Source organism: Euprymna scolopes, chromosome 14, assembly GCF_053919585.1.
Source record: "Euprymna scolopes isolate OS-2025 chromosome 14, ASM5391958v1, whole genome shotgun sequence".
In the NCBI taxonomy this organism is placed as follows: domain Eukaryota; kingdom Metazoa; phylum Mollusca; class Cephalopoda; order Sepiida; family Sepiolidae; genus Euprymna; species Euprymna scolopes.
Window position 1 is genome coordinate 159,228,670 of NC_136495.1, and position 25,130 is coordinate 159,253,799.

At 38.5% G+C, this 25,130-nt stretch overlaps 2 protein-coding genes across 2 annotated transcripts; both read left to right on the forward strand.

Moving 5' to 3' along the window:
• The first annotated feature begins 18,637 nt into the window (after window positions 1-18,637).
• Window positions 18,638-19,231, forward strand: LOC145292819 (uncharacterized). Its single transcript, XM_080138861.1, has one exon. The coding sequence runs from the start codon at window positions 18,638-18,640 to the stop codon at window positions 19,229-19,231; it is 594 nt and encodes a 197-aa protein (XP_079994987.1).
• Window positions 19,232-19,271: 40 nt separating this feature from the next.
• LOC145292820 (uncharacterized) lies at window positions 19,272-20,018 on the forward strand. Its single transcript, XM_080138862.1, has one exon. It carries the CDS (start codon window positions 19,272-19,274, stop codon window positions 20,016-20,018), a length of 747 nt encoding a protein of 248 aa, XP_079994988.1.
• Window positions 20,019-25,130: the final 5,112 nt, after the last annotated feature.

Consider the following 25,130-nt stretch of genomic DNA (forward strand, 5'->3'; position numbering starts at 1 on the left):
AATTTTTACTTTCCACCTAACCATTAACGTTACCTAAAGTCTGTTATTTGGCATGTTTTGTATGGTTCCGTTTGCATTCATGCGCACGCGTGTCAAAAATGTATGTGGGCTTTTGCATACAAAACTACTATCAGTGATCACATACAACATTGCATTGCATAATAAAGATCTTAATATCAAGAAAATTATCTTTATGAGCCAAATTTAAATGCACTATTCGTTTTAAGCATACCCGAAAACCTACAAAAGTCATTTTAAAGGTGATTGTTGAGGTGGAAAGAAGGTAAAAATTTATCTTTTTTTAAATAAGCATAATAGTGCGAAATGTAATGAGCCGAGCCATATGTTTAAGTGCCAGAAGCTTTATTGACCGAAATATGTCTGCATGTTTCATGCATAGTTTTGTATTCAGTTGAAGCTGAAGCTTCGTACTTCATAACATTATTCAATGATGTTTTATTGGTTTGCTTTGAAATTACCAGTTGCAGTCAGTGTTTTCTTACACGTGACTTTATGTCTTCATTTAAATGTGTTGTATTTTATTGATTTTTTTTGTGTGTGTTTGATTGTTTTCATTCTTTGTATTAAGATTGAAAGAAGAGAAAATTTGACTTGCAAGTTCACTGTTTCTAATTACAGTGTATAGTCTCTTAGCCGTGTAGGGATTTTGACAACACGGCTAGACTTGTGAAGTTGTTCGGCATGTGTTGGAGGTTATTGTGGCACTGGTTTCGCCTGGACATTGCTATCTTCTGCTGGCTGTGGGATGGAAACATGTTGGGGTATGATACATGTGCTGGTTGCGTGAGTGGTCAGTTGGCGGATGTAAATTTGGTTTCGTCTGTAAATGTTTCCATTTACTTGGACTTTATAACTGCATAGTGCTTCTTTGCAAGTGACGATACAAGGTTTTCAATCGCTATTAGGAATCTATGGGTGACATTTCACTCTAACTGTCCTATAGTAAGGTTCAGCAGTGGCTTAGTGTGCCTGTCATAGTATTTTTTGCTACTTGTCTTTCATATATGAGTGCCTGCTGTGTATCTACTTGCACTTGTGGTGTATAGTCTGTGGTTTTGCAAGGTAGCATGTAGCGGGCGCACCTTAAAAAGAATTTTTCAGGCATTTGATTATTATGCTATAGGGGAAACGAATGAAACCTACGAGCGTTACGTATTTCATTCTAGAAAGCAAGGAGAATCAGAGACTGTGGAATCCTTTATTACGGAACTTCGAACATTGATAAAAACGTGCAATTCTTGCGGCAATTGCATTTCATCAGTACTCCAAATATCAAGTAGTACTGAGAATACACCCCCCAGACACAAACTGAGTTATTGAAAATAAGGCAGTTAGACTTACAAAAATGTATTGTATAAGCTGTCTGAAAATGCTACAGTCCAGTCCAGAATCCTAAGGCCTGAAGGGGTTAACAGGGTTGATTTTAAACCCAGGAGAAAGACATCGGCACAATCTGACAGAGAATGCTGGGCGTGTGCACTGTGGCATGGATCGAGCAAAGAGTTATGTCCTGCATTTATTAAAACCTGTTATAAATATAAGGGGGAAAACCACTTTGCCGTGAAATGCAAAGTATCAAGGAAAAAGCCCAATGAATGCCTAGATTACTATATTTTATAGACTCTGTTTTAATTTTTAGACTCTTTTTTGTTCTGTTTTGTCATTGAGAAAAGGGAAGATGTTGCATGAGGAACTAATAAGAGTTTTCACCGTCTGGAGTTACGTCCCTTACCAGTGTATGTTTTGTTTTGTTTAACAATGATAAATAAAGACCCCATTATGTAAAAGCCGACGATCGTCATGTCTTTTCTAATCCATTAACATTCTCAATAATGACACACCATGGACGTTAAACTCGTGTGCACCTGTTATTTAATTATTCACGTGGAAATAGACTTTTTACCTTATTCTTTGCTGAAGTAAGCAATTGCCTTTTATGTTGTTTAATTATTTCTAAAAAGGACTGGTTATTTTTAACCTAGAATTTTGACTTTTTCTACTTCATTTCATAAAGAACATTTTATTGCCTCAGTCGTAGGAACTTTTGCTACTTCATTGCATAAAGAACATTTTATTACCTTAGTCGCAGAAACATTTGCTACTTCATTGCATAAAGAACATTTTATTACCTTAGTCGCAGAAACATTTGCTACTTCATTGCATAAAGAACATTTTATTACCTTAGTCGCAGAAACATTTGCTACTTCATTGCATAAAGAACATTTTATTACCTCAGTCGCAGGGACTTTTGCTACTTCATTGCATAAAGAACATTTTATTACCTCAGTCGCAGGGACTTTTGCTACTTCATTGCATAAAGAACATTTTATTACCTCAGTCGCAGGAAGAGACTCTCAATTAAGGAGAAAATTTCTGATCTTCTCTTTCCACTTATTTACGATTTTGAGAAAATAAATTTTGTATAAAATTTATTCTCCGCCTCCGTCATCTTTGTTTTGTTTGTCAATTCTGCATTTATCATATTTTATTTATTTTATTGTCTTGAGTTTACGGTACTAACATCGACACAGTCCTGCAACAGCAAGGTACTGCGTATCAATGCATCCACGGGAATGATGGCAAGGTTCGCTCAGCATACGTATTAAGGGATAATTGTGAACAAGTTCATTCCCTAAAACATTTGTTTCCCTTAGAAATAAATGATGGATCTGCAAAAAAAAAAAAAAAAAAAAAAAAAACTCTTGCATAATTTGCGGAGGAAGATACTCCTTTCTTTTTCCCTACTTTTTCTCTGGAAAATGACGGAAATTCTCCGGTGATATGTTGCGACAAATGTAATAAGTGGTTGCACTTAAACTGAGTTGAGGAACAGGATGCTGTAAGAGATTAACGATAGCTGTGTTAGTTAATTTCTCACAGATGATAACGCAAAATATGGCTGACATGAGCAGACAAACCAGAAGATTTTATTGCAGTTTTATCGCAATTTGCTGGATGCTGATTGTGTGAAATTATTAGATTTATGTCTGGGATCACAAGGGCAGCTTATCGTAAGTTTAACCAAATCGAGTTTGAAAATAATAACTTATGGTTTCATGATGTAATGGCATATATAATTGGTTCACTAAATGCAAGAGGAATTCAAACTATTGCACTTAAAGGTGAGAATCTTTGAAAGATCACCTGGACGAATATATGAAACAACAGGTAAATATCTAGCATCATATAGCATGCCTCATCTCCAGCTTGAACAAGATGGTAAGAAAATTCGGGTTTGTAATGTATTACTGTACACATAGATTTGAAAAAGTGGTCAAAAAATAAAATATACAACAAAGAAATATTAACAGTAGCTATAAAAGTTACTTTGCAACCTACCTGAATCATTTATTAGTGTTTTTAAGTAGTTTTAAATGCTCTTTATTTCATACCAAATATTAACTTTTTACGAGTCGTAAGAATTCAAGATGGTCAAAATTACTACCCCCCTTCTTCTTCGAAGAGAGAAGCCTCGTTTTCAAATTATAGTTCGCGCATATTTTTGGTGGAGGAGCTTGCCTCGTTTTCAGCACGTGTCTCTGCGGACATATGTCTCTGCGGACATTTTGCGTTTCCATTTTTTTTGTTTACATTTTTTAGAAGTTCCGTCCTCATAATGACAGTATTTGTAAACATTACATTTAATTTAGATATTTATTGCGCACAAATACTTTTTAGTTTTTTTCTTGAGGGGAGGGAGGTATAACATATAAAGTGGTCAAAACGGTAAATATTTTTTTAAGTTTACATTTTTAAGAAGTTTTAGTACTAGTGCAGAGAGTAACCTGGACGTAAATAATAACGTTATTATTTAAAAAGCCATTCTTAACATGGGGAGGGGAGGGTGTTTTGTACCTATTCTATGCTTTAACCTTACAATTGAATAAAAAAACACACCATAAAACTTTAATTAAACTTGGAAATACGATTTGACACGGTAAGTTTGGGAAAAGGAATTATAAATAAAAAACTAGACAAAATACGGTTAAAGACTCGCTCAATATGTTTCCGTTACATAGGTTGACATGTATTTAGTGGGTTTTTAACAGTATTTTGCATATTTTTTTATTTTCAACTCCTTTTCCCAAACTTACCGCGTTAAAGAGAGAGTAGGTCGCCATTCTTAATTTTCCAATACATCGATAAACATTGTATGTTTTTTTAGCTGAATAAACATGTTACATTAAATAAAAACACAAAAAACATATCCAATTAGGTAGAAAAGTAACTTATCTTGGCTTTGATAACATTTATTTAAAAACAATTTGCGCTTGAGCCATTTTTTTTTCTCAGAAATTGGAAGTCGTTAGGTTTCAGAAAAATACAGTTTCAGGAATCGATGGATATAAATTTAAAAGAAGTTTCGGAAAAGTGTATTATTTAAAATTTAAGTTTCCGAAAAGCGTATATTACTGGATAAAACATGCAGAAAAGTATGCTTGCAATATCGTGAAAATGTGATATTCGTTTTCAGCACACCCGAAAATCCCTGATGTGCTGAAAATTTCTGAAAAAAAAAAAAAAAATGGCTCAAGCGCAAATTGTTTTTAAATAAATGTTATCAAAGCCAACATAAGCTACTTTTCTACCTAACTGGATATGTTTTTAGTGTTTTTATTTAATGTAACATGTTTATTCAGCTAAAAAAACATACAATGTTTATCGATGTATTGGAAAATTAAGAATGGCGACCTACTCTCTCTTTAACACGGTAAGTTTGGGAAAAGGAGTTGAAAATTAAAAAATATGCAAAATACTGTTAAAAACCCACTGAATACATGTCAACCTATGTAACGGAAACATATTGAGCGAGTCTTTAACCGTATTTTGTCTAGTTTTTTATTTATAATTCCTTTTCCCAAACTTACCGTGTCAAATCGTATTTCCAAGTTTAATTAAAGTTTTATGGTGTGTTTTTTCATTCAATTGTAAGGTTAAAGCATAGAATAGGTACAAAACACCCTCCCTTCCCCATGTTAAGAATGGCTTTTTAAATAATAACGTTATTATTTACGTCCAGGTACTTTGCAGTCTGCACTAGTGCAGTGCACTAGTACCAAAACTTCTTAAAAATGTAAACTTAAAAAAATATTTACCGTTTTGACCACTTTATATGTTAAACCTCCCCCCCCAAGAAAAAAACTAAAAAGTATTTGTGCGCAATAAATATCTAAATTAAATGTAATGTTTACAAATACTGTCATTATGAGGACGGAACTTCTAAAAAATGTAAACAAAAAAAATGGAAACGCAAAATGTCCGCAGAGACATATGTCCGCAGAGACACGTGCTGAAAACGAGGCAAGCTCCTCCACCAAAAATATGCGCGAACTATAATTTGAAAACGAGGCTTCTCTCTTCGAAGAAGAAGGGGGGTTAGTAATTTTGGCCATCTTGAATTCTTACGACTCGTAAAAAGTTAATATTTGGTATGAAATAAAGAGCATTTAAAACTACTTAAAAACACTAATAAATGATTCAGGTAGGTTGCAAAGTAACTTTTATAGCTACTGTTAATATTTCTTTGTTGTATATTTTATTTTTTGACCACTTTTTTGAATCTATGTGTACAGTAATACACACCCGAAAATTCAAAATAAAGAAAATAAAAAAGTAGATATTGGATATGACAAAATATAACTGTAGGGGAATAAAAGGAACAACACCGGGTTACGGTGTAAGGTAAAGAGTTATGTCCCTTGATAAGCATAGACAGAGTTTGGACACGTGTAGAGCCGGCACGAAAATTCTCCCCTCGTGAAACAATGTCGGACGAAACACAGAACTCTAGACCACGACCCCCCCCCCCTCAGCCGATAAACCCACTATTGAATTGAGTAATGTTTTATTGTGTTGTTTGATATTGCAGTGTTGTCATGTTTTGTCAATAAATATTTGTCTAGTGTACTTGTTACATTTAGTATTAATTTATGCTGCTAGGTAGTTATGTTTGAACCTTAGCTCTTACCACAGTGGTGACTGGTGACCCCAACTAGCATCGTAGAATACGCATAGCAACATGTGCCTCTTTTTATTATTATTATTATTATTAAAGAAATAAACTTTAGATTTACGCGTTTTCCCTTCTTATTAGAAGGGAAAACGCGTAAATCTAAAGTTTATTTCTTAAAAAAAAAAATAAATAAAAAATAATAATAAAGAAATGAATAATCCCTAACATTAATTCCGGCGTCAAAGTAGTTAAAAATAAATAAATAAATAAAAAACATTTTCGTATGAAAGTTAATTAGAAAAATAAAGACTTGTTGCGTTTTGTGCCGAGATTTATTTTATACATGTGTATTGTTACCCTTTCATCGGTATTTTCCTTGTTAATACATAAATATGGCCGACCGATTTCTCCCTCAACTCGCGCTTGGCGCCTGCCTCGCAATTGGCTGATGTATACACTACGTCACACTGTGCCTTCCTCTTTTTCTGCTACAACGGTGTCGCCCAGCTAACGGTTCATGTAGAAAACAAAACAAAAACAAAACAAAAAACAAACAAACAAACAAACAAACGTATAAGAATAATCATAAGATGATTGGAAATGGTCTACATTCAGCTTAAACCCAACGGATGTACGGAACGACCCTGCTTTGTTTTTCGCACAGCTGAATTTATATTTTAGGCAGAAGGCGATATCCGGACAGACTGATAAATTTTGCCATGTGGCGGCTATTTTACCTCAGGATATTATCACCGAGGTGAGAGAGTTAATTATATCTACTCCCACGGACAAACCATATGACATCCTCTGGAAAACAGTGACAACGACTGTGTCAGTTTCTGCACACAAGCGAATCTCACATTCATTAGAACAGGAAACTCTGGGGGATAGCACGCCGCCACAGTCTCTAAAACGCCTGCAGAAGTTGGCTGAGGGAGCGATGGACAAAAACATTGTCAAAGACATCTTCCTGCAGCGCATACCAACCGAATAAAAGGTGGTTATAGCTGCATAAGATGAGTTTACGCCAGTTGAACGGTTGGCTGAAATAGCTGACATAATGTTGACACGATCGTCAATGGTGGCTGGCATTCAGACATCTGAGAAAGACGAGCTAATGTCCAAACTAATTGAGGGGCAGACCAGATTGGAAGCTCGCATGAATAAAATGGCAGAGGATATCGCGAGACTTAACCTAGAGCATAAGCAAAGACGTGGGGGTGCCCGCAGCCACTCCAGAAAACGGGGCAACATAGGATTATTTGCTGGAAGCACAAGAAGTTTGGGGAGAAGGCAAATTCCTGTATCCCACCTTGTAGCTACAAGAGTCCGGGAAAAGCCTAAACCGACAGAAAACTGGCATTAACTATCGGTGCATCTTGTGGAAATTATCTTCCACCATCTTTCTTTCCTTTTTCTTTCCTTCTTTTTGCTTCTCTGTTCTTCCTTCCTTTCTTCTTAACCCCTTTCCTACCCCCTTCCCTAGCTTCCCCCTTTTTTTTTATGTCACCTGACTCCCTTATGCCCGTTGATTGGATGCAACGTTTTCGCGCTAAATTGAGGCACGTGTGTGATATTTTAAGTTAAAATAGTCAGTTGTGAACAAGGCTTCGAGGGGACCAGAACGGTCGAACAGTCGGTCTCGGATAAAAAGGGACGCCTGGAATTTACTAAGGCGTTGTACAACTCTGTCTTGACGAGACATTAAATTCGTTGAAAAGAAGCACCAAGTTTTCTAAGATACTTGAAAACTAATACTATTATCGAGAGAAGATAATAGATGTTGAAAAGAAGAATCTAGTTTTCTAAGACACTTGAAAACTAATATTATTATCGAGAAAAGATAATAGATGTTGAAAGGAAGAATCTAGTTTTCTAAGACACTTGAAAACTAATTCTATTATCGAGAAAAGATAATAGATGTTTTGAACAGAATATTCGCCGCAGGGAAGTTTTTCGAAGATACCAGAAAACACCAGAATATACAGCCTCAAGAAATTTCGACCTTGCTGAAAGGACTACGAAAAACGAATTTCCAGGAAAAGAAAGAAAAAGGGAACTTTTAAACAACACAAACTCAAAAAATAAAACCCACAAGAAAACGAACTTTCTAAATATTCCTTTCGTAAAAGGGCGCCCAGAAGCTTCCAGTAAGTGATCCCCTCCTTTTTCCCCCCTTCTTCCTCCTTCTCTATCTCTCTTTCCTTCTATTTCCCTTCACTCTCTCTCCCCCGTTTTGGTTACTACTACAAAACAAGACTCTTGTAAGCCAGATGGACATTTTTGGCAGCCCATAGAGGTCATTACTTTTTCTTTAGATATCTTTGTTAATAAATTCTGTTTCTCCTATTTTTTCTCTTTTTGTTTGTAATTTTTTCCTTCAGTTTCAGAGTTAGTAGTAACGATTAATTGTTTAAGAAGAATTAACTTCCACGGGACAAAGTGGATAATAAAATTTCTTCAATCTCGCTCTGGCCGTCTATTGTATGTGGTGGATAAAAACTCGGGAACATCCTTTTTGGTGGACAGCAGGGCTCAGGTGTCTCTCATTCCCGCAACTGCAGCCGACAAGAAATCTCCTCCCTGTAAACTCACACTACGAGCTGTAAATGGCTCGTTAATACACACATATGGGGAGAGGTGTACGGACCTTAATTTAGGCCTGCACTGGGCATTTAACCACATTTTTATAGTGGCGGATGTAGACAGTGCTATTTTAGGTACCGATTTTTTGCAGACGTTTGGTCTGGTTGTGGATATTACAAGCCAGTGTTTTAAAGACCCAGAAACGCATCTCACACCGTGTGGGGTAGTCAGAGCTGGTACTCCATTGTGTCCAGCAGTAGCACATGCAAACCAAGACAATGATTTTCTGAGTCTCTTGAAGGAATACCCTTCAATTTCTGTGCCCTCTTTCCATAAGGACGTTTTGCCACACTCCACCACACACTATATTGAAACAAATGGTCCGCCTGTTCATAGCAAAGCTAGGGGCTTAGAAAAGATAACAACTACCAAGGCTGAATTTCAGCAAATGATGAAGTTAGGCATAGTTCGCCCTTCAAAGAGCGAACAAAGGCTCTAACACATGACGTGCATGTTGGGACTACAGAGCACTGAATGCAGTCACTAAACTGGATAGGAACCCAGTACCACATATCCAGGATGTCACAGCAGTGGCTCAAAATAGCCGGTTTTTTTTCAAAATTGGATTTAATTCGAGCATATCACCAAATACCGGTGAAGCCCGAACACATTCCTAAAACGGCTATCATCACCCCATTCGGGATGTTTGAGTTTGTGCGAGTTCCTTTTGGGCTGCGGAATGCAGCACAAACATTCCAATGGTTCATAGACCAGGTGTTGTCAGATCTGCCATTTGTCTGTGCATATATTGACGACGTACTTATTGCTAGTCAAAATAGGCAGGAACACATCGATCATGTGCGACAAGTCTTTGAACGCCTGAAGCAATATTGGATAACCCTAAACCCATTAAAATGGGGTTTTGGTCAATCAGAAGTCACATTTTTAGGACATATCTCAGAGGAGGAAATATCACCATCACCAAAGACGGTCAAGTCCATTCAGGATTTTCTTGTCCCTGCTACCATGAGGCAGCTGCATCAATTCTTAGGATTAATAAACTTTTATCGTAGATTCTTACCTCACTGTGCACAAGTTCTTTTACCATTGAAAAGTTTGTTGACAAATGTGAGGAACTGTGACATTGCATTTTCAGAGCATGCGGTAGAAGCATTCAACAAGGTTGATGCTATGTTGCAGGAGACTGTAAAAGTGTCTCACATCCAACCCAACCAGGAGCTGTGCCTTGTAGTGGATGCATCTGCAATTGGTATTGGAGCAGTCCTACAACAAAAATGTGATGCAGACTGGAAACCCATTTCATTTTTCTAAAAAAAAAAAAATTAACAGAGACAGAAAAACGCTACAGTACATTTTCCAGAGAGCTGTTAGCTGCATTCCCTGCAATATGCCATTTCCGGCAACTCCTGAAAGGTCAGCAGTTACATATCTTTACGGACCACAAATCTCTGTTAGGTGCTTTGCAGTCTTCCTCAGATAAATATTCTGCTAGAGAGATTCACCAGATAGATTATATCCTCCAATTTACATCGGATATCCGAGCAGACAACATCCTAGCAGACACCTTATCACAGGGAATGAATTCCTTCCTATTGGAACCGGCAATTGACGTCGACACCTTGTCCAAGGGACACCAGAAGGATGAGCATTTACAAAGTCTCCTGCAGAACAATCCAACTTCATTGAACCTGGTGACAATTACCAACCCTACCAGCAACACAAAAGTTGTATGTGATACAAGCACAAACAAACTGTGGTCGTACGTTCCAGCATCTCTACGCAAAGACATATTTAAGGCAGTACATGGTCTATCGCATCCGGGAGCCAATGCCTCCGTAAGGCTACTAACTGACCGATGTGTCTGGCCGCGGATAAAAGCTGATGTTAGAACGTGGGCGAAAACCTGTGTGGAATGTCAAAAAGCCAAGGTCGGTCATCACACTCGGGCTCCTCTAGGCAGGTTCTCAGTTCCAGATGAGAGATTCCAGCACAATCATATCGACATCACAGGACGATATCCGACATGTGAAGGTCAGTGCTATCTGCTGACATATATCGACAGATTTTTGCGATGGTTTGCCAGACATGACTGCATACAGAACAGCCAGGACATTCCTTGCTGGCTGGGTGGCCAGATTCGGTATACCACAAAATTTTACATCAGTCGACAGTTTGAGTCAGACCTCTTTTTTTTTTTTTTTTTTTTTTTACACAGTGATCACCACTTATCAAGGCCCGGAAGCCACTCAGGGATAAGGGTTATTGCAAGTACATTACGTTAGTGAGATTTGCTGAAGTGTTTACTTAAGGGGGCGGTTCATTAGGAATTTGTTAACATTGGACTTGAAAACATCCAAGTTGTAGTCCGGAGGGAAGCAGGCAGACGGAACAGAGTTCCACAGGCGTGCAGTTCTAAGAAAGAAGCTTTGTTCATGGAATCCGCATTTTGATTTAGGCACAGATATAGAGTGGGGGAAATTTTTCACAGTGGATTCAGCTAGACGGGTGTTTTTCGTGAAAGATTGGCGAGGGGGGACCAGAGATTGGAGTTCAGACGAGCATCTGCCATGGAAATAACGATAAAACAAGGACAGGCTCGCAACGTCTCTTCTGTGGGAGAGAGGTTGCAGGGTAGAGAAAAGGGCATCCCCCACTAAGCCACGAAGTCTATTTTGTACTCTGTCAAGGCAGAATAAGCTGTTTTTAGCAGCTCCTGCCCGGATATGGTAACAGTATTCCATCCTTGGACGTACTTGGCTTTTATATAGATAGAGAATTGCATCAGTAGTGAGATATCTTCTTTCATAAACTAGCAAAACTTTTGGACACCAAGAATATACACACTACGGCTTATCGCCCCCAAGCAAACGGTATGGTTGAGCGACTACATCACAGTTTGAAAGACTCCTTATGGGTGCAGCTTACGAACAATGCAAGGTGGTTAGAACACCTTCCACTAATATTGTTTGGGCTGCGCACCACAGTGAAAAGAGATATGGAGTGCTCAGCAGAGGAGGCTATATGGAACCACATTGCGGTTGCCAGTGCAATATTTTTTCGAAGCACTGAAAAACGTTTGGGACATGACAGTGTTTGTTTATCAACTAACAACAAAAATTGCAAAGATGGCGTATTCTGCCACAGGCTTGAATAAGAACATGGTCTCATATGTACCTAAGGGTGTAGAGACTTGTACGCACGTCTTTATCAATGATACAGCAAGGACGCATTCCCTGCAACCACCGTATCATGGTCCCTTTAAGGTTGTGGAGAAACAAAATAAGTTTTTCTAGGTTCTTATCAAGAATGAAGAGCAAAACAGTTCAGTATACAGGGTAAAACCCACATCACTGGAAGAGACTTATCTGGAAGTATCACCCCAAAACACCATGCAAGCAGATATGACGCTTCAGAAGGTGGCTGAAAAAAAAAGACATGGTCAGGTAGACATCTCAGATGGCCGGCACATTTTAAAAATTTTGTATCTATGTAAATAGAATTAAACATATTGCTCATTTTTCAGGTATGCCGTATTTGCGGGGGTGTACTGTAAGGGAATAAAAGGAACAACACCGGGTTACGGTGTAGGGTAAGGAGTTATGTCCCTTGATAAGGGTAGACAGAGTTTGGACACGTGTAGAGCCGGCACGAAAATTCTCCCCTCGTGAAACAATGTCGGACGAAACACAGTAGAACTCTAGAGCACGACCCCCCACTCAGCTGATAAACCCACTATTGAAGAGAGTAGTGTTTTATTGTGTTGTTTGATATTGCAGTGTTGCCCTGTTTTCATGTTTGTCAATAAATATTTGCCTATTGTACTTGTGTTACATTTAGTATTAATTTATGCTGGTAGGTAGTTATGTTTGAACCTTAGCTCTTACCACATAACGAAAACAAGGGTGAAATGAGAAAAACAGAAATAATAATGTTAAAGATAAAATTCAATCGATTCCAGTATCACAAAATTCCTGCATAAAATACCTACCAAATCTCTCGCTGAAGAGTCTAGCATCCTTCCATAGCAACTATAGTGTTTTTTCATCAATCTGTTGATTGGTAAGAATGAAAGTGAAGCATGGTTTATAAACCATACCCCCCAGACAATGCTCTAACAGAGATATATGCTCTCTCATTACATTATAGAAGCTCTTCATATGCATACATTATATAGAAAAAATTCTTGGTTGTAACGTATCTTTAAAAATAAAGCAGGGTGTAAGAGCAAGTTATTTGGCATTGTTGTGGTACTGTGGGTATTCATGTTAGTCCAGCTAACTAAAAAAAAAATACAAAATAATGTGTAAAATGGGGCTGAACAATCAATACAAAGATGACTGAGGCGGAGAATAAATTTTATACAAAATTTATTTTCTCAAAACCGTAAATAAGTGAAAAGAGAAGACCAGAAAGTTTCTTCTTAATTGAGATCTCTTCCTGTGACTGAGGTAATAAAATGTTCTTTATGTGATGAAGTAGAAAAATTCCTGTGACTGAGGTAAAAAAAATGAAGTAAAAATATGCTGTGGCTGAGGTAATAAAATGTTGTTTATGAAATGAGATAGAAAAAATTCCTGCGACTGAGGTAATAAAATGTTCTTTATAAAGTGATTAAACAACCTAAAAGTCAATTGCTGACTTCAGCAAAGAATAAAAAAAGGGTAAAAAGTCCATTTCCACATAGAAAATTAAACAATGGGTGCGCACGAGTTTAACATCCTGTAGACGGAATCGGTGCTGTTGTTTACAGCATGCTGGCTGGGCTCGACTGACTCTTTTTGGCACGTGATGAGTTTTTAAAGATCTCAACTGGCTTCTGAAGACCGTCAAAAAATATTTACAAAAATACGTTTATTTTCGAATAATGATTGGATGAAAAGTCAGGGCCTGTGTCATGTGGAGTGCTTACAACTACGTCCAGGCAAAAAGACAAAATCTTAGTTTTTATGCCCGCAGAATTTGCGTGGGTGTAGAAAGTAGTGTTGGAACGATTAATTGGAATCAGGAATCGGAAAAATCAGAATTTTTCAGGGTATCAGAATCAGTATTACAATCGAAAAAAAGTACTCTGATTTCCGCTTCCAAAACTGATTCTTTAAAAAACACGTTAAACTTAATTTTACACTGTTGGAACTTAAGATAAAATGATGAACATTTGTCACGATTTCAAAATCACCACCTCCATTTTTCTTTATAGAGAGCCTACCTTCCCCGCAATGGCCTTGGCAATGCTCTCCATGTATCTGTATCTGCCCCAACTCATGTTCCCTGCGAATGTTAAATCGAAGAGTTTGAAAGAAGAACTTTCAGGTTATATACCTTTAGTCATAGCTATTTGTGGTTGAGAACGTTTTTTTTTTGTAATTGTTGAAAGAAACGAGCTTAGTCATGGCAGCATTGAATGTGACCATTCATTTTTGTCCCCATTCCACTACAAATTGGAAGTCACCCTCCAGTGCTCCTGCCATTTCCTTAGATATGTGTTCATTTGTTTGCCCCTCGTGTCTGTTATAGAGCGTGGTGTCATCAGCAAATATACCGATCTCAGAGACAATTTTATGAGGGAGGTCATTTATTAATATTAAGAATAATAAACGTCCAATGATAGACCCCTGACGTACTCCCACATTTATATCATATTGTTTAGATGCATGACCGTCGAAAACAACCTGGATTCTTCTCTTATTTAAGGATTTAATTATGTTAAATATTCGTTCAGTGATACCGTGTAATCTGATTTTCCCGAGAAGACCATCGTGTCATACCCTATCAAAAGCCTTAGATATATTTCGGGTTACCGCTCTACTCTCACCTGCCTTGTCTAGTGTATGGTATATTCGTTCAGAGATTATAGTTAGGATATCTGCTGTAGTACGGGCTTGCCTAAATCCATATTGTTATTCTGTCAGAAGTTTAGCAGCTGTAAGGTGATTGACTATAGCTTTATTAATTATGGACTCAAATATTTTTTGGGAAAATCGGGAAGAGGCTAATGGGGCGATAATTTGATGGGTCAGTTCTTTCGCCATGATTCTTGTAAACTGGTAACACAGAAGCAGTTTTCCAGCAGTCAGGAAAGCAAGATTTGTTAAGGTATTTGTTGTTAAATTTGGAGAGAACTGGAGCAACATCAGCAGAGGATTTTTTTATAGCACAGCCGGGATAAAATTGGGTCCACATGCTTTTGAGGTGTCCAGGTTTTTATGATAGCATGCACCTTCTCAATGCGGAGTATAGGCAAACCGACTGGCGAGCATATTAGCCTTCTCGGTTGCTGTGCAAAAAATCATAATTTTTGGACAGTGGAGGAATTCTTGATTTCCCATTATTTACTACATTGTTGTAGATTTTCCAGAACATACAGATTTAGCATACCTCTTGCTCTCTTGTTTCAACCTTTGAATCCTCTTTGTATCTCCTATAATATTGTATCTAAAAACACGTAAATTATTTTCACGCTTTTAATAGTCATCCAAGGTTTGGTAGCAGATGTAGCACTATATATGTATATTACAGACATTTTTCTTCTTCCTTGTTTCAAAATCACAGAGGGAACGTCGATGGTCATTGATTCAGCGCTGTCTTAAATATTTGTAAAAATCACCTTGAACTTTTTATCAGTGGCGGCTCATGCATGGAGCTGTGGAACTGCAGCAGTGCAGCACCCCCAACTTATTTCTACACAATATTAATGATAAAATTTAAAATAATACGGTTGTTTTTATTATTATTATTATTATTATTATTATTATTATTATTATTATTATTATTATTATTTATTTTTTTTCTATGTTTACATTATAAAATCATTAAGTTTAATGTCGGTATCTCCAAATTCATATAAAAATAAAAAATAAACCTTGCTTGGAGCTGTGAAATTCACAGTTACACTTTCTTGATGAAATTCTCTTGTGCGCATGTGCACTTTAGATGCTATAAACAGCTGATGAACGCCGCTGGAGGAACTGTCGTGAAATTCGTTGTTTGCTTAGAGTGTGCGCCAGATAGATATGATAAAATCGTTATTGAAAAAAAAAACAAAAAAAAACAAACAAACGAAAAGGTGGCTTATTTACATTTTTTTATTATTATTAAAATCTGCATATAACGTGTTCTTGTACATAAAATATTGTGCTTTTTCTTTTTTTTTTTAAATACGAACACTTTTAGCGTTGCGATTTAATTCGGTAGCAGACGGAAATATATAATATGCAGAAACTTTTTTTTTTAAGTATTCGGGGATTTAGCAGTGAAGGTAACACGCGACTAAGGGTAAAAACCAAATATACAATAAATAAATCTTACCATAAAATGAAGTTACTTTTCCATCTACCTGCCTTTTTGTTTGTTTGTTTTAAGTAGTTTTAAATGCTATTTATTTTGCAACAACTAAAATTTACAAAATAAAAAAAAATTTACATTTTTTCCTAGAAGCAAACAAGCGAAGAAACAGTTTATGTTGAAAATACATTTTAGTTAGAAATCTTTTTAACTTGTATGTTTTAGATATAAAAAATTAGCATTTATTTGCCTCCAACGAGGACAATGTTAGAAGTTTTACACTTTGAAAAATGTGTTTTTACACAAGGTTTGTAAAGAAAAACACTTTTATAATTATGCATTTTAAAACTTTACATTGAATTTGTTAGTAGATGGGACAGATAATACGCATTAAAAAAAGTAATTAGAAATCCTTCTGGACTGAGACAATTTGAATTTTTTGTTTTCTTTGGGGAGGAAGCTACATTAAAATTTGATGTTTTATAATGCTTATATATGACATCCTATTTTCTTATAATAAATTTCCACTTTATGTCGATCTTTACCGGCATGGGAATGTCAGCAAATAACCAAGTATGTTTGTTCTTTTTATATAAAATGCAAATTGTTAAAAGATTTGTAAATAAAATTTTGTATCTTTAAATATTTTTGTTTGTTTGCTCACTATATAAAAATGTAAACTTTTTTTTATTTTATATTTTATTTACAAATACGTTTTGTTATAAATACTTTTTTTAAAAATGAATTTTGTAAATAAAGCAGTTATTAAATAAAACGCTATTTTCAAATAGTAAACTCCTAAATTAACCCTCGTGGGGAGGCAGGTAAATTTCAAAGTTTTTCTTTTTTGTTTTTATAAAAAATAAGTTATTAAAAAATTGTAAATAAAATGTATTTTTAAAAATGTTTTTCGTTTGTTTGCAAAATACAAAAAAAAGCGCAAACTTTTATTTAATCTGAAAAGTTTAAAAGGAATAAATGTATATATTATTTTTATTATTCTGTAAAGTGTACATAATTTAAAACATATTTTTAATAAAAAAGTTTTTGCGTATTATCCATTTGTGATTATTTGTCTTTGTTATATATTTGAATACTTATTTGAATGTTTGTTTATTATTTGATTAAATATTTATTCATATATTCGAATTTCTTTTACACGATATTATAACAATACGTAAAATTTTTGAAGCAGCACCCCCACTAATATCAGGCACGAGCCGCCACTGCCTCTGTCACAGGAACATATTCAGTTTCCTTGACATCTTCATCATCTATATATTCACTATTTACTCCATGTATATATGACCTTGATAACGTATCTGTAAGGAACATCTTTTTGCCAGGATGTTACAGAACATTGTACACTTGCAATCGCATCAACACATTTTACAGTCGCTTTCAACATTTATCCAACTCTGCTTACATTATTGCTTCCAATGGCCATTAGCCTGGTGGCAGGGGGGGGGGGCGGGGGACCAGGCCCCCCCCCCTGCCAAGGTTTCTGGGAGGCACCAAAATGGGGTGTATCGGAATCCCCTGTGGTCTTAAGCGACCAAACTGTTGGTTCTGATTGCGAAACTGAGAGTACCATTGGAAACAAAAAAGTTGGACCTGAAGTCCCTCTGGACACTGATTCAGATTCTGACAAATCTCTAAGCGATGCTGACAATTATGATACTGATGGACTCGCTGAATACCCAGCCACTGACAGAATATTCAAGGCAGCAGAAGTAGTTAGAAAAGTTACATCAAGCGATGAGAAGCATGCCCTTCTGGAAAAAGTTGCCTGTCAGCCTGTGAAAGAGGTCTTATCTGAGCAGAAGAAGAAGATCGGTCAACGAGATCGTTGCTGTTCTGAACAAGTGTTTCGACGGCACGATGGCAGCAAACGATCGTGGTTAACGTATTGTCTCGAGAAGGATGCTCTATTCTGTATACCATGTCTGTTATTCTCTGATGCAGTTCTCCGTGGGGAGCATCAACGCCGGAATCAAGGAAACGCCTTTGTTCAAGCTGCGTTCTCCAATTGGAAGAAACAATATGAATCTGTTCAAATGCTCAAGGCATCCCAATCACACATCGATGCGAAACTTGCGCAAGTAATGTTCGTGCAGCGCAAATCATTAGAAGGTGTTCTTGATTTACAAAGCCGAGCCCAAGAAGAGCAGAGAAAGAGGCACGTGGAAGCGAACAGGAATGTAATGAAGCGTGTCATTGATACAGTCATCTTGCTAGGAGAACAAGAACTTGCTTTCCGCAGTCATCGCAAATCATTAGCAGCTGACCCTTCAGTTAATGTGGGAAATTTTTTGGAGACTTTGAAATTTCTTGCAAAATATGATGAGGTGATTGCATCGCATCTCGAAAAAGTCAAAAATGATCATCAAGTGTAGGAGGAGAAAAAAGCTGGGACGAATAAAGGTGACTTTTCTCGTTGGTTCCAAGCGAACTTTTTTGAGTGGTGATATTCAGAACAAAGTGATAGATATCATAAGCAAGGAAATTGTATCTGAGATAGCGACACTTATAAAGGACTGTATGGCATGGGCACTTATTGCTGACACAACACCAGACGTTGCTAAACGAGAACAGTTGAGTGTTTGTGTCTGTATTGTAGACAAGGACGGAGAGGTTAGCGAGCACCTGTTGTTCTGCACAAAGGTTCAATCAACGACAGCAGATTAATTGTTCAACAACATTGTTGGCGAGTTAGAGAATTTGACGCTTCCATTGTCAAGTCTAGTATCACAGACATATGACGGTGCCTCAAACATGTCAGGGAAGTACAATGGCCTGCAGGTAAAATTGAAAGAAGTTGCAGGAAAACATGTTATTTTTGTACATTGCTACGCTCATACCCTAAATTTGGTTTTGAGGGACGCAGCATGTGTATCTGTTGACGTCGCAGAACTATTTGAAAACCTTCAATCGCTCTATGTCATGGTCTCAAAGTCGCATCCCATTAATCAAATCTTTGAAGAACATCAACAAGATGCCGGTCTCTTTGTACGTTCCCTAAAACGAATCGACACTGTCTGTTGGAGTGCCAGAGAGTTTTCTCTTGATATGTTCCTGGAGCGTTACGATGCTGTGCTGCGCACTCTTGAATCAGTAATTGCAGGCAAGAAGTTTGATTTGGAAAAACGGAGTCTTGCAGATGGGATGAGGAAAACATTTTCTTCCAAGCAGTTTTTGGCTAGCGCATTTCTCTTTCGTGAGATATTTGCAATTACTAGACCACTCAGTCGCACACTACAATCAGTAAACATAGACTTTGGTAAGGCTTTGGATCTACTTGACACTGCGTTGAAACAGCTGTATGAACTTCGAGATGATCATGGATGGATTGGAGAACGATTTTTCTGAAATTGAATGGGAGGAGAGATGTGTTGCAAGGAAGAAACGCATGCCTGGCGAACTTGCATTTGATGAGCCTGCTGCATCAGCCCAGGAAAAGTGGCGCCGAGATGTATTCTACATCGCGTTGGATTCCGTCATCTCTGGGATACATGACCGTTTTGCGCAAAGCAGGCATGTTTTAGAAGCGTTCAGTGTGTTTTCTCCCCGAGTATTCCCCAATTTCCAGGAACGATTTCCAACAACTGTCCATGTGGAACAAAACATCCGAGAATTTTGCAACATGTATGGAATTGATTCGCATCAATGTGCTAAAGAGTTGTTTAGCTTTTCATCCGCATTCAAAATGTTTATTTTTGATAACAACAGCGCCGTGGAGCTGGATAGCGAAGACGTGTCACTGTCAGCTGCAGAGAGTGATGATGGCTTTTGCGATCCATCCCATGAAGCTACTGTCACTCCAGAAGATCGTGCATCTGCCAAAGTTCGCACATTTATAGACTATTTAGCTATTCTCACTAATGCAAAGTTTCAGTTGATTGATGCATATCCCACACTTGTTCGCGTGTATGCCATCGCAGTGGCGATACCCATCATTTCCTGTTCCGCGGAGCGGTCTTTCTCAACCCTCAAATGGGTTAAAACAAGATTACACTCCACAATGGGCCAAGAGAGATTGGAGGGCTTACTGCGTATGTCAATCGAACGAAAGATTTTGAGGGGTTTAGATAGGGACAGACTGATTGACCTACTCGGGAAATCGTCAAAGGAGCTAGGCATGGCCCTTTTGCCCTGAACATTTACTTCCATGTTTCTTCCATGTTTATCCATTTGTGCCTCAAAACGTCCCTAGATGATGTTTTTGTTCCATAACTTTTTGATCCTCCAATAAATGCGTTAATCTGTCTTTTGCTATGTTGTGTTCTTTTTCGATGTCTATGTTGTGTTGTTTTCATGATTCGTTTTGCTGTGTAAGTAATTAGTTTCATTATGTACGTGATTTGTATCATCCTGTATTGCAACATTAATAATTAATTTTGCCAAGCTGTTGATATTGGATTGCATGTTTAGTGTAATACAACAGTGAGTGACTCGCTCTCCGACCCAAACCTCTCCTCTAGCTGACCTTTCTTCTCGACATGTCCTAAAACAAGTTTAATGATCAAATACTAGAATTTAGCACTGTTTATTGGAGCAGATTAAAGGAAAAAACAAGTCTGGAAGGTCATTTTCCTGCCATCTGGGATTTTGAAGATCAAAATTTTCTCCACAGCGCCCAACCATGGTGGGCACCGCTGACAAAGGGGGAGAAGAAGTTAATACCATCGGGCAGGCACGGCTCCAAGGGGGCATTTCCCCACCCACAAAAGATGATTTTTGTTCCATAATGCCTCGGGGGGGGGGGACATGCCATCGGTGCCCCATATGTCTTTTTACACGTTTTCAAGAAACAGATGAATGTGCAACCTCATCAGTAGGCCTGTTATAGAGTGAATTCAAAATGCATGTTGTATAAGTTACATGCTCTACTTGTATAAGAATTAGATCTATGGGTTACCTGGTAAATGTTTAAGATGTGTAAGCCGTGCTTGGATAGGAATTTGCATGCTGTACAGGCGCTTTGTTATTCTAATAATAATAATTATTTTTATTATTACTATTATCATTATTATTTTTAACATTATTATTATTATCATTGTAGAATCAAGAATGCACTTACCTCCCCTCTCCACCATTATGGACTAGCCTACAATTAGTCAGGCATGGTGGGTTATTCCATTTGGAGGCGCCTGATTGGCTAAACATGCCAGGAGAGGCAAAATGTGGCTGCAGAAAGCCTTGAGGCAAATTCTACTGTGGAACATGCAGGACCATCAGGTGAAGTTCCTGGAGCAGTCTTGCCCGTGCACAGTGATGATGTCCGACCACAAAAACAGCAAGAAGATGATCTTATGCAACCATCCACATCTGGGTCTTGTGTTTCATCTAGCTCACATGATGTCATGCATCGTCCATACATTTCACCATCTGTAATTCAGCCATTTCCGAAAGCAGCACCAAGAAAGCAAGAAGAGGTGGTCACAAAAAGGGCAGCTCAAAGATTTTGACTGACAGCCCTGAACGACAGAAGCTGATAGCCGTTTCTGAAAATAGAAAGAGGAGCCTATTAACAAAACCAAAGCAGTGTTTGTTCAATGCTGGTGGGAAAAAGTCATGTCCCCCTAGATCTAAAACCCCATGTTCAAGTGACACTGATGATTCAGATTTTGAATTTGATGATGTGTCATCAGATAATGATGGTGATATTGATCTGGATAGCCCAATAATCGAAGGTGACTTTGTGGTTGTCAAATGTGCTGGCAAATCACGAACTGTGAACTATATTGTCCGGGTTGACACTCTCAACAGGGAGGACTTTGAGTTTGAAGGTGTTTTCCTTCAAAAAGTTGCTGGGAAGGTAGGAACGGACAAGCCTGTGTTTGTTCCAAACCCAAAGGACGAAGCAGGTTTCAATGCAGAAGATGTTGTTTACAAGCTGCCACAGCCAAATAGTGTTGGCAGTTCTGTCCGTTGTTCTAGCCAGCTCGTTTTCAGCTGTGACTTGTCACAGTGGCAACTTCATTAACTTACTTTCAGATATATGTTTCAAATTTTGTGCTGGTTCATTCGCTGTAATTAACATTTCTACTTCATTATTATAATTTGTTTTATAACCACAGCAACAATTTTGGGCTTGTTCTTTCTTTATTTGCAACACATTTTTGCGTGGCACAACTTACCCCTGTGTGGCACAACTTACCCCAGAGGTTGGATCAACTTGCCCCATGGTCGGGGCAAGTTGAGCCATTTGATATGCATTTTTGTAAAGCACATGGTCGGTTTAGGTCTACTAGCAGAAAACTGCAACTTGTTTCAAAATGTTCCCAAATAAAAGAATTTTATAATAATACACTCATCTTTGCAAAATAATTAGTCGTTTGGGTTCTGAAGAGCCAAAATGGAAAATTGGCTCAACTTACCCCGACTTCCCCTATGTACATTTTAAAAAAATAAAATGAAAACAAATAAAATACAAAGAAAAGGAGATGGACATGACAGCGATATCAGACACATGCGATACAAAAAAAAAAAGGGTTTCAAGACTTTCACGTGGAATGAGAAATGTAACTGCCGAACGTATAAGAAATACTGAATATATTCTTATCAAAAACAAGGCTACATACTACCTAAATCATGACCAATAAAATAAGTAAAGATTTTGGATTCTTACCTTGTTGGCACTTTTAGGGGCTAAAGAAAAAAAAAAAAAAAAGAAATAACTCTTTAGGGAATTTCCCTAATAAAATAAAATAACACAATTCTATGAACAATGACAAACAACTTCTTCAACTTAACAAGGGAAAGGTTTATTTGCAAAGCGTACTGAAGGAAGAAAGTAGAGTCGGGTCTCCACTGCCTTACGAGGTAGTTACAACCCGCGGCTGTCGTCAATACCTTTAGTAGGAGCAGCGAAGAGAACAGGCGTCTAGCACCGACGAAGGCTGGTAGCGTAAGAGAGAGTTTTCTTCTGGGACCGGAAGCTGTCTGGTCCCTAGGGGTCAATTTGTATTCGTGCGCAAATCCTCAGATTGGACAGTTTAACGCCTCATCACTCACTCAGAGGAAGCGAATGCGCGAGAAGAAAAGGGGTCTATTTGTGTCTGCTACATAACCCCCTGCTTAGGCTGAAAGCCGACAGAGAGAAAGGTAGCATAACAAATAGCAGAAAGAAAAATAGAATAAGAAATGTCCGTCTCTTTAGGTTATTTTCTTGCAGAAAAAAATGTTCTTACTTTTCTGTGAAAAGTTGGAATATTTGCAGAAAACGTTCTGCTCTAAAAAGGAGAGAAGAAAAAATGTTCTTTTTCAACAGAAATACACTGTTTTGCAAAGTCTCTTCGGCCAATGTACCCGTCGACCACTACGTGTAGTGGTCACATAATTGTTCTCACGTGGAACATTTACCTCAGGTGTATGATTATGCTGTGTGTATGTTGGAGGAATGTGTGGCTCAGGTGTTAATGTGTCCAGAAAGGCTCTTTTTACCCTATCTACCGATACTGTCTCTTTTTTACCACTAATGTCTAGGATAAAAGTTTTATCAGTGCGTGAAAGCACGCGATAAGGGCCAGTGTAAGGTGGAGTTAGGGGGGCTTTTACTGCGTCCTTTCTAAGGAATACGTGAGTCCATGTCGCTATGTCCTTCGGAATCAAAGATTTAATGGTCTGTTCCCTAGGGTGCATCGGCGGTAGCTTACTGAGATAAGCTCGTAGTCTGTTGACATATAGAGCTGTGTCAGTTGATATATCCTCTATCGGGGTCAGCATCTGACCTGGCAACGATAGAGGTGCTCCATAGACCAGTTCGGCTGCGGAATATCCCAGGTCCTCCTTGATTGATGCCCGACAGCCAAGAAGGATGACCGGTATGTACTCGCTCCATCGCTGTTGATCAGGGTAAGCGCGTAATGCAGCTTTCAATTGGCGATGGAAGCGTTCTATCATCCCATTTGAAGCAGGGTGATAGCTTGTTGTCCGAATGCGAGTGATCCCGAGGATCTTGGACAGTTCCCGGAATAGGTGGGATTCGAATTGTGCACCACGATCAGTGGTGATTGTAGTGGGAACTCCGTAGCGCGATATCCAGCCTGATATAAGGGCTCGCGCTACAGATTCAGCCGAAATGTCACTAAGTGGGATGGCTTCTGGCCACCGTGTGAAACGGTCTATGCAGGTCAGGAGATAAGTGAATCCCTGACTGACCGGCCATGGTCCAACCAAGTCAATGTGAACATGGCTAAACCGAGCGTCTGGGGTGCTGAATGTTCCAAGGGGTGCGCGGATATGCTCGTGCACCTTTGATTTTTGGCAGGATACACAGGAACGTGACCAAGCAATGATGTCACGCCTCATGTTAGGCCAGAAAAATCTAGCTGTAATCAGCTTTACTGTGGCTTTGCGTCCGGGGTGTGCCAGGTTGTGTAGAGTGTCGAAAACAACTCTACGGTGGGTCGTTGGAACGAATGGTCGAGGTGAATCCGTTGAGGTGTCACAGATGATCTGCGTGTCAGAAGTAGGCACGGGCAGATATGCGAATTTGCAAGTCCCGAATTCAGGTGACGATGTATCCAACGTGTCCAGACTTGGCTGGTCCAAGGCCATCTGTTGCAAATCGATATCCGATGGTGAGGACAGAGAATTGATGGGCAGGCGAGACAATGCGTCTGCTGCTGCGTTCTGCTCACCCGCGATATGTCGGATATCACTAGTAAACTGCGAAACAAAGTCCAAATGACGTGTTTCGCGGGGAGAATATTTGTCCGGCTTAGCACGCAGTGCGTATGTAAGCGGACGGTGATCGGTGTAGATCACAAATTGTCGGCCCTCGAGTGAATGTTGGAAGTGTTTCACTGCGAGGTACATTGCCAGTAGTTCGCGGCCAACGTGCTGTAACGTTGTTCGGCCGGTTTCAGCTGTCGCGAAAAGTATGCTAGAGGTTGTAACTGTTGTTGGTGCTGCTGTTGCAGCACTGCACCTACAGCTGTGCCCGATGCATCAACGACCAGTGAAAACTGGGCATCGGGTACAGGATGTGCCAGCAAAGATGTCGTCGCTAGTTTATTTTTCACTTCCGCAAATGCTTTAAGTTGGATCTCATTAAGTGAGATCTGCTCGTTTTTCTTCTTCCTGTTACGTAACAGGTCGGAAAGAGGAGCTAAGAGATCCGCACAGTGTGGGATAAAGCGTCTGTAGTAATTCAACAGACCAAGGAAGTGCCTAAGTTGGCGAAGTGAAGTGGGCGGTTGAAGGTCTTGTAGAGCCTTCACCTTTTCCGGCAACGGAGATATACCGTCTGGGCTGATAATGT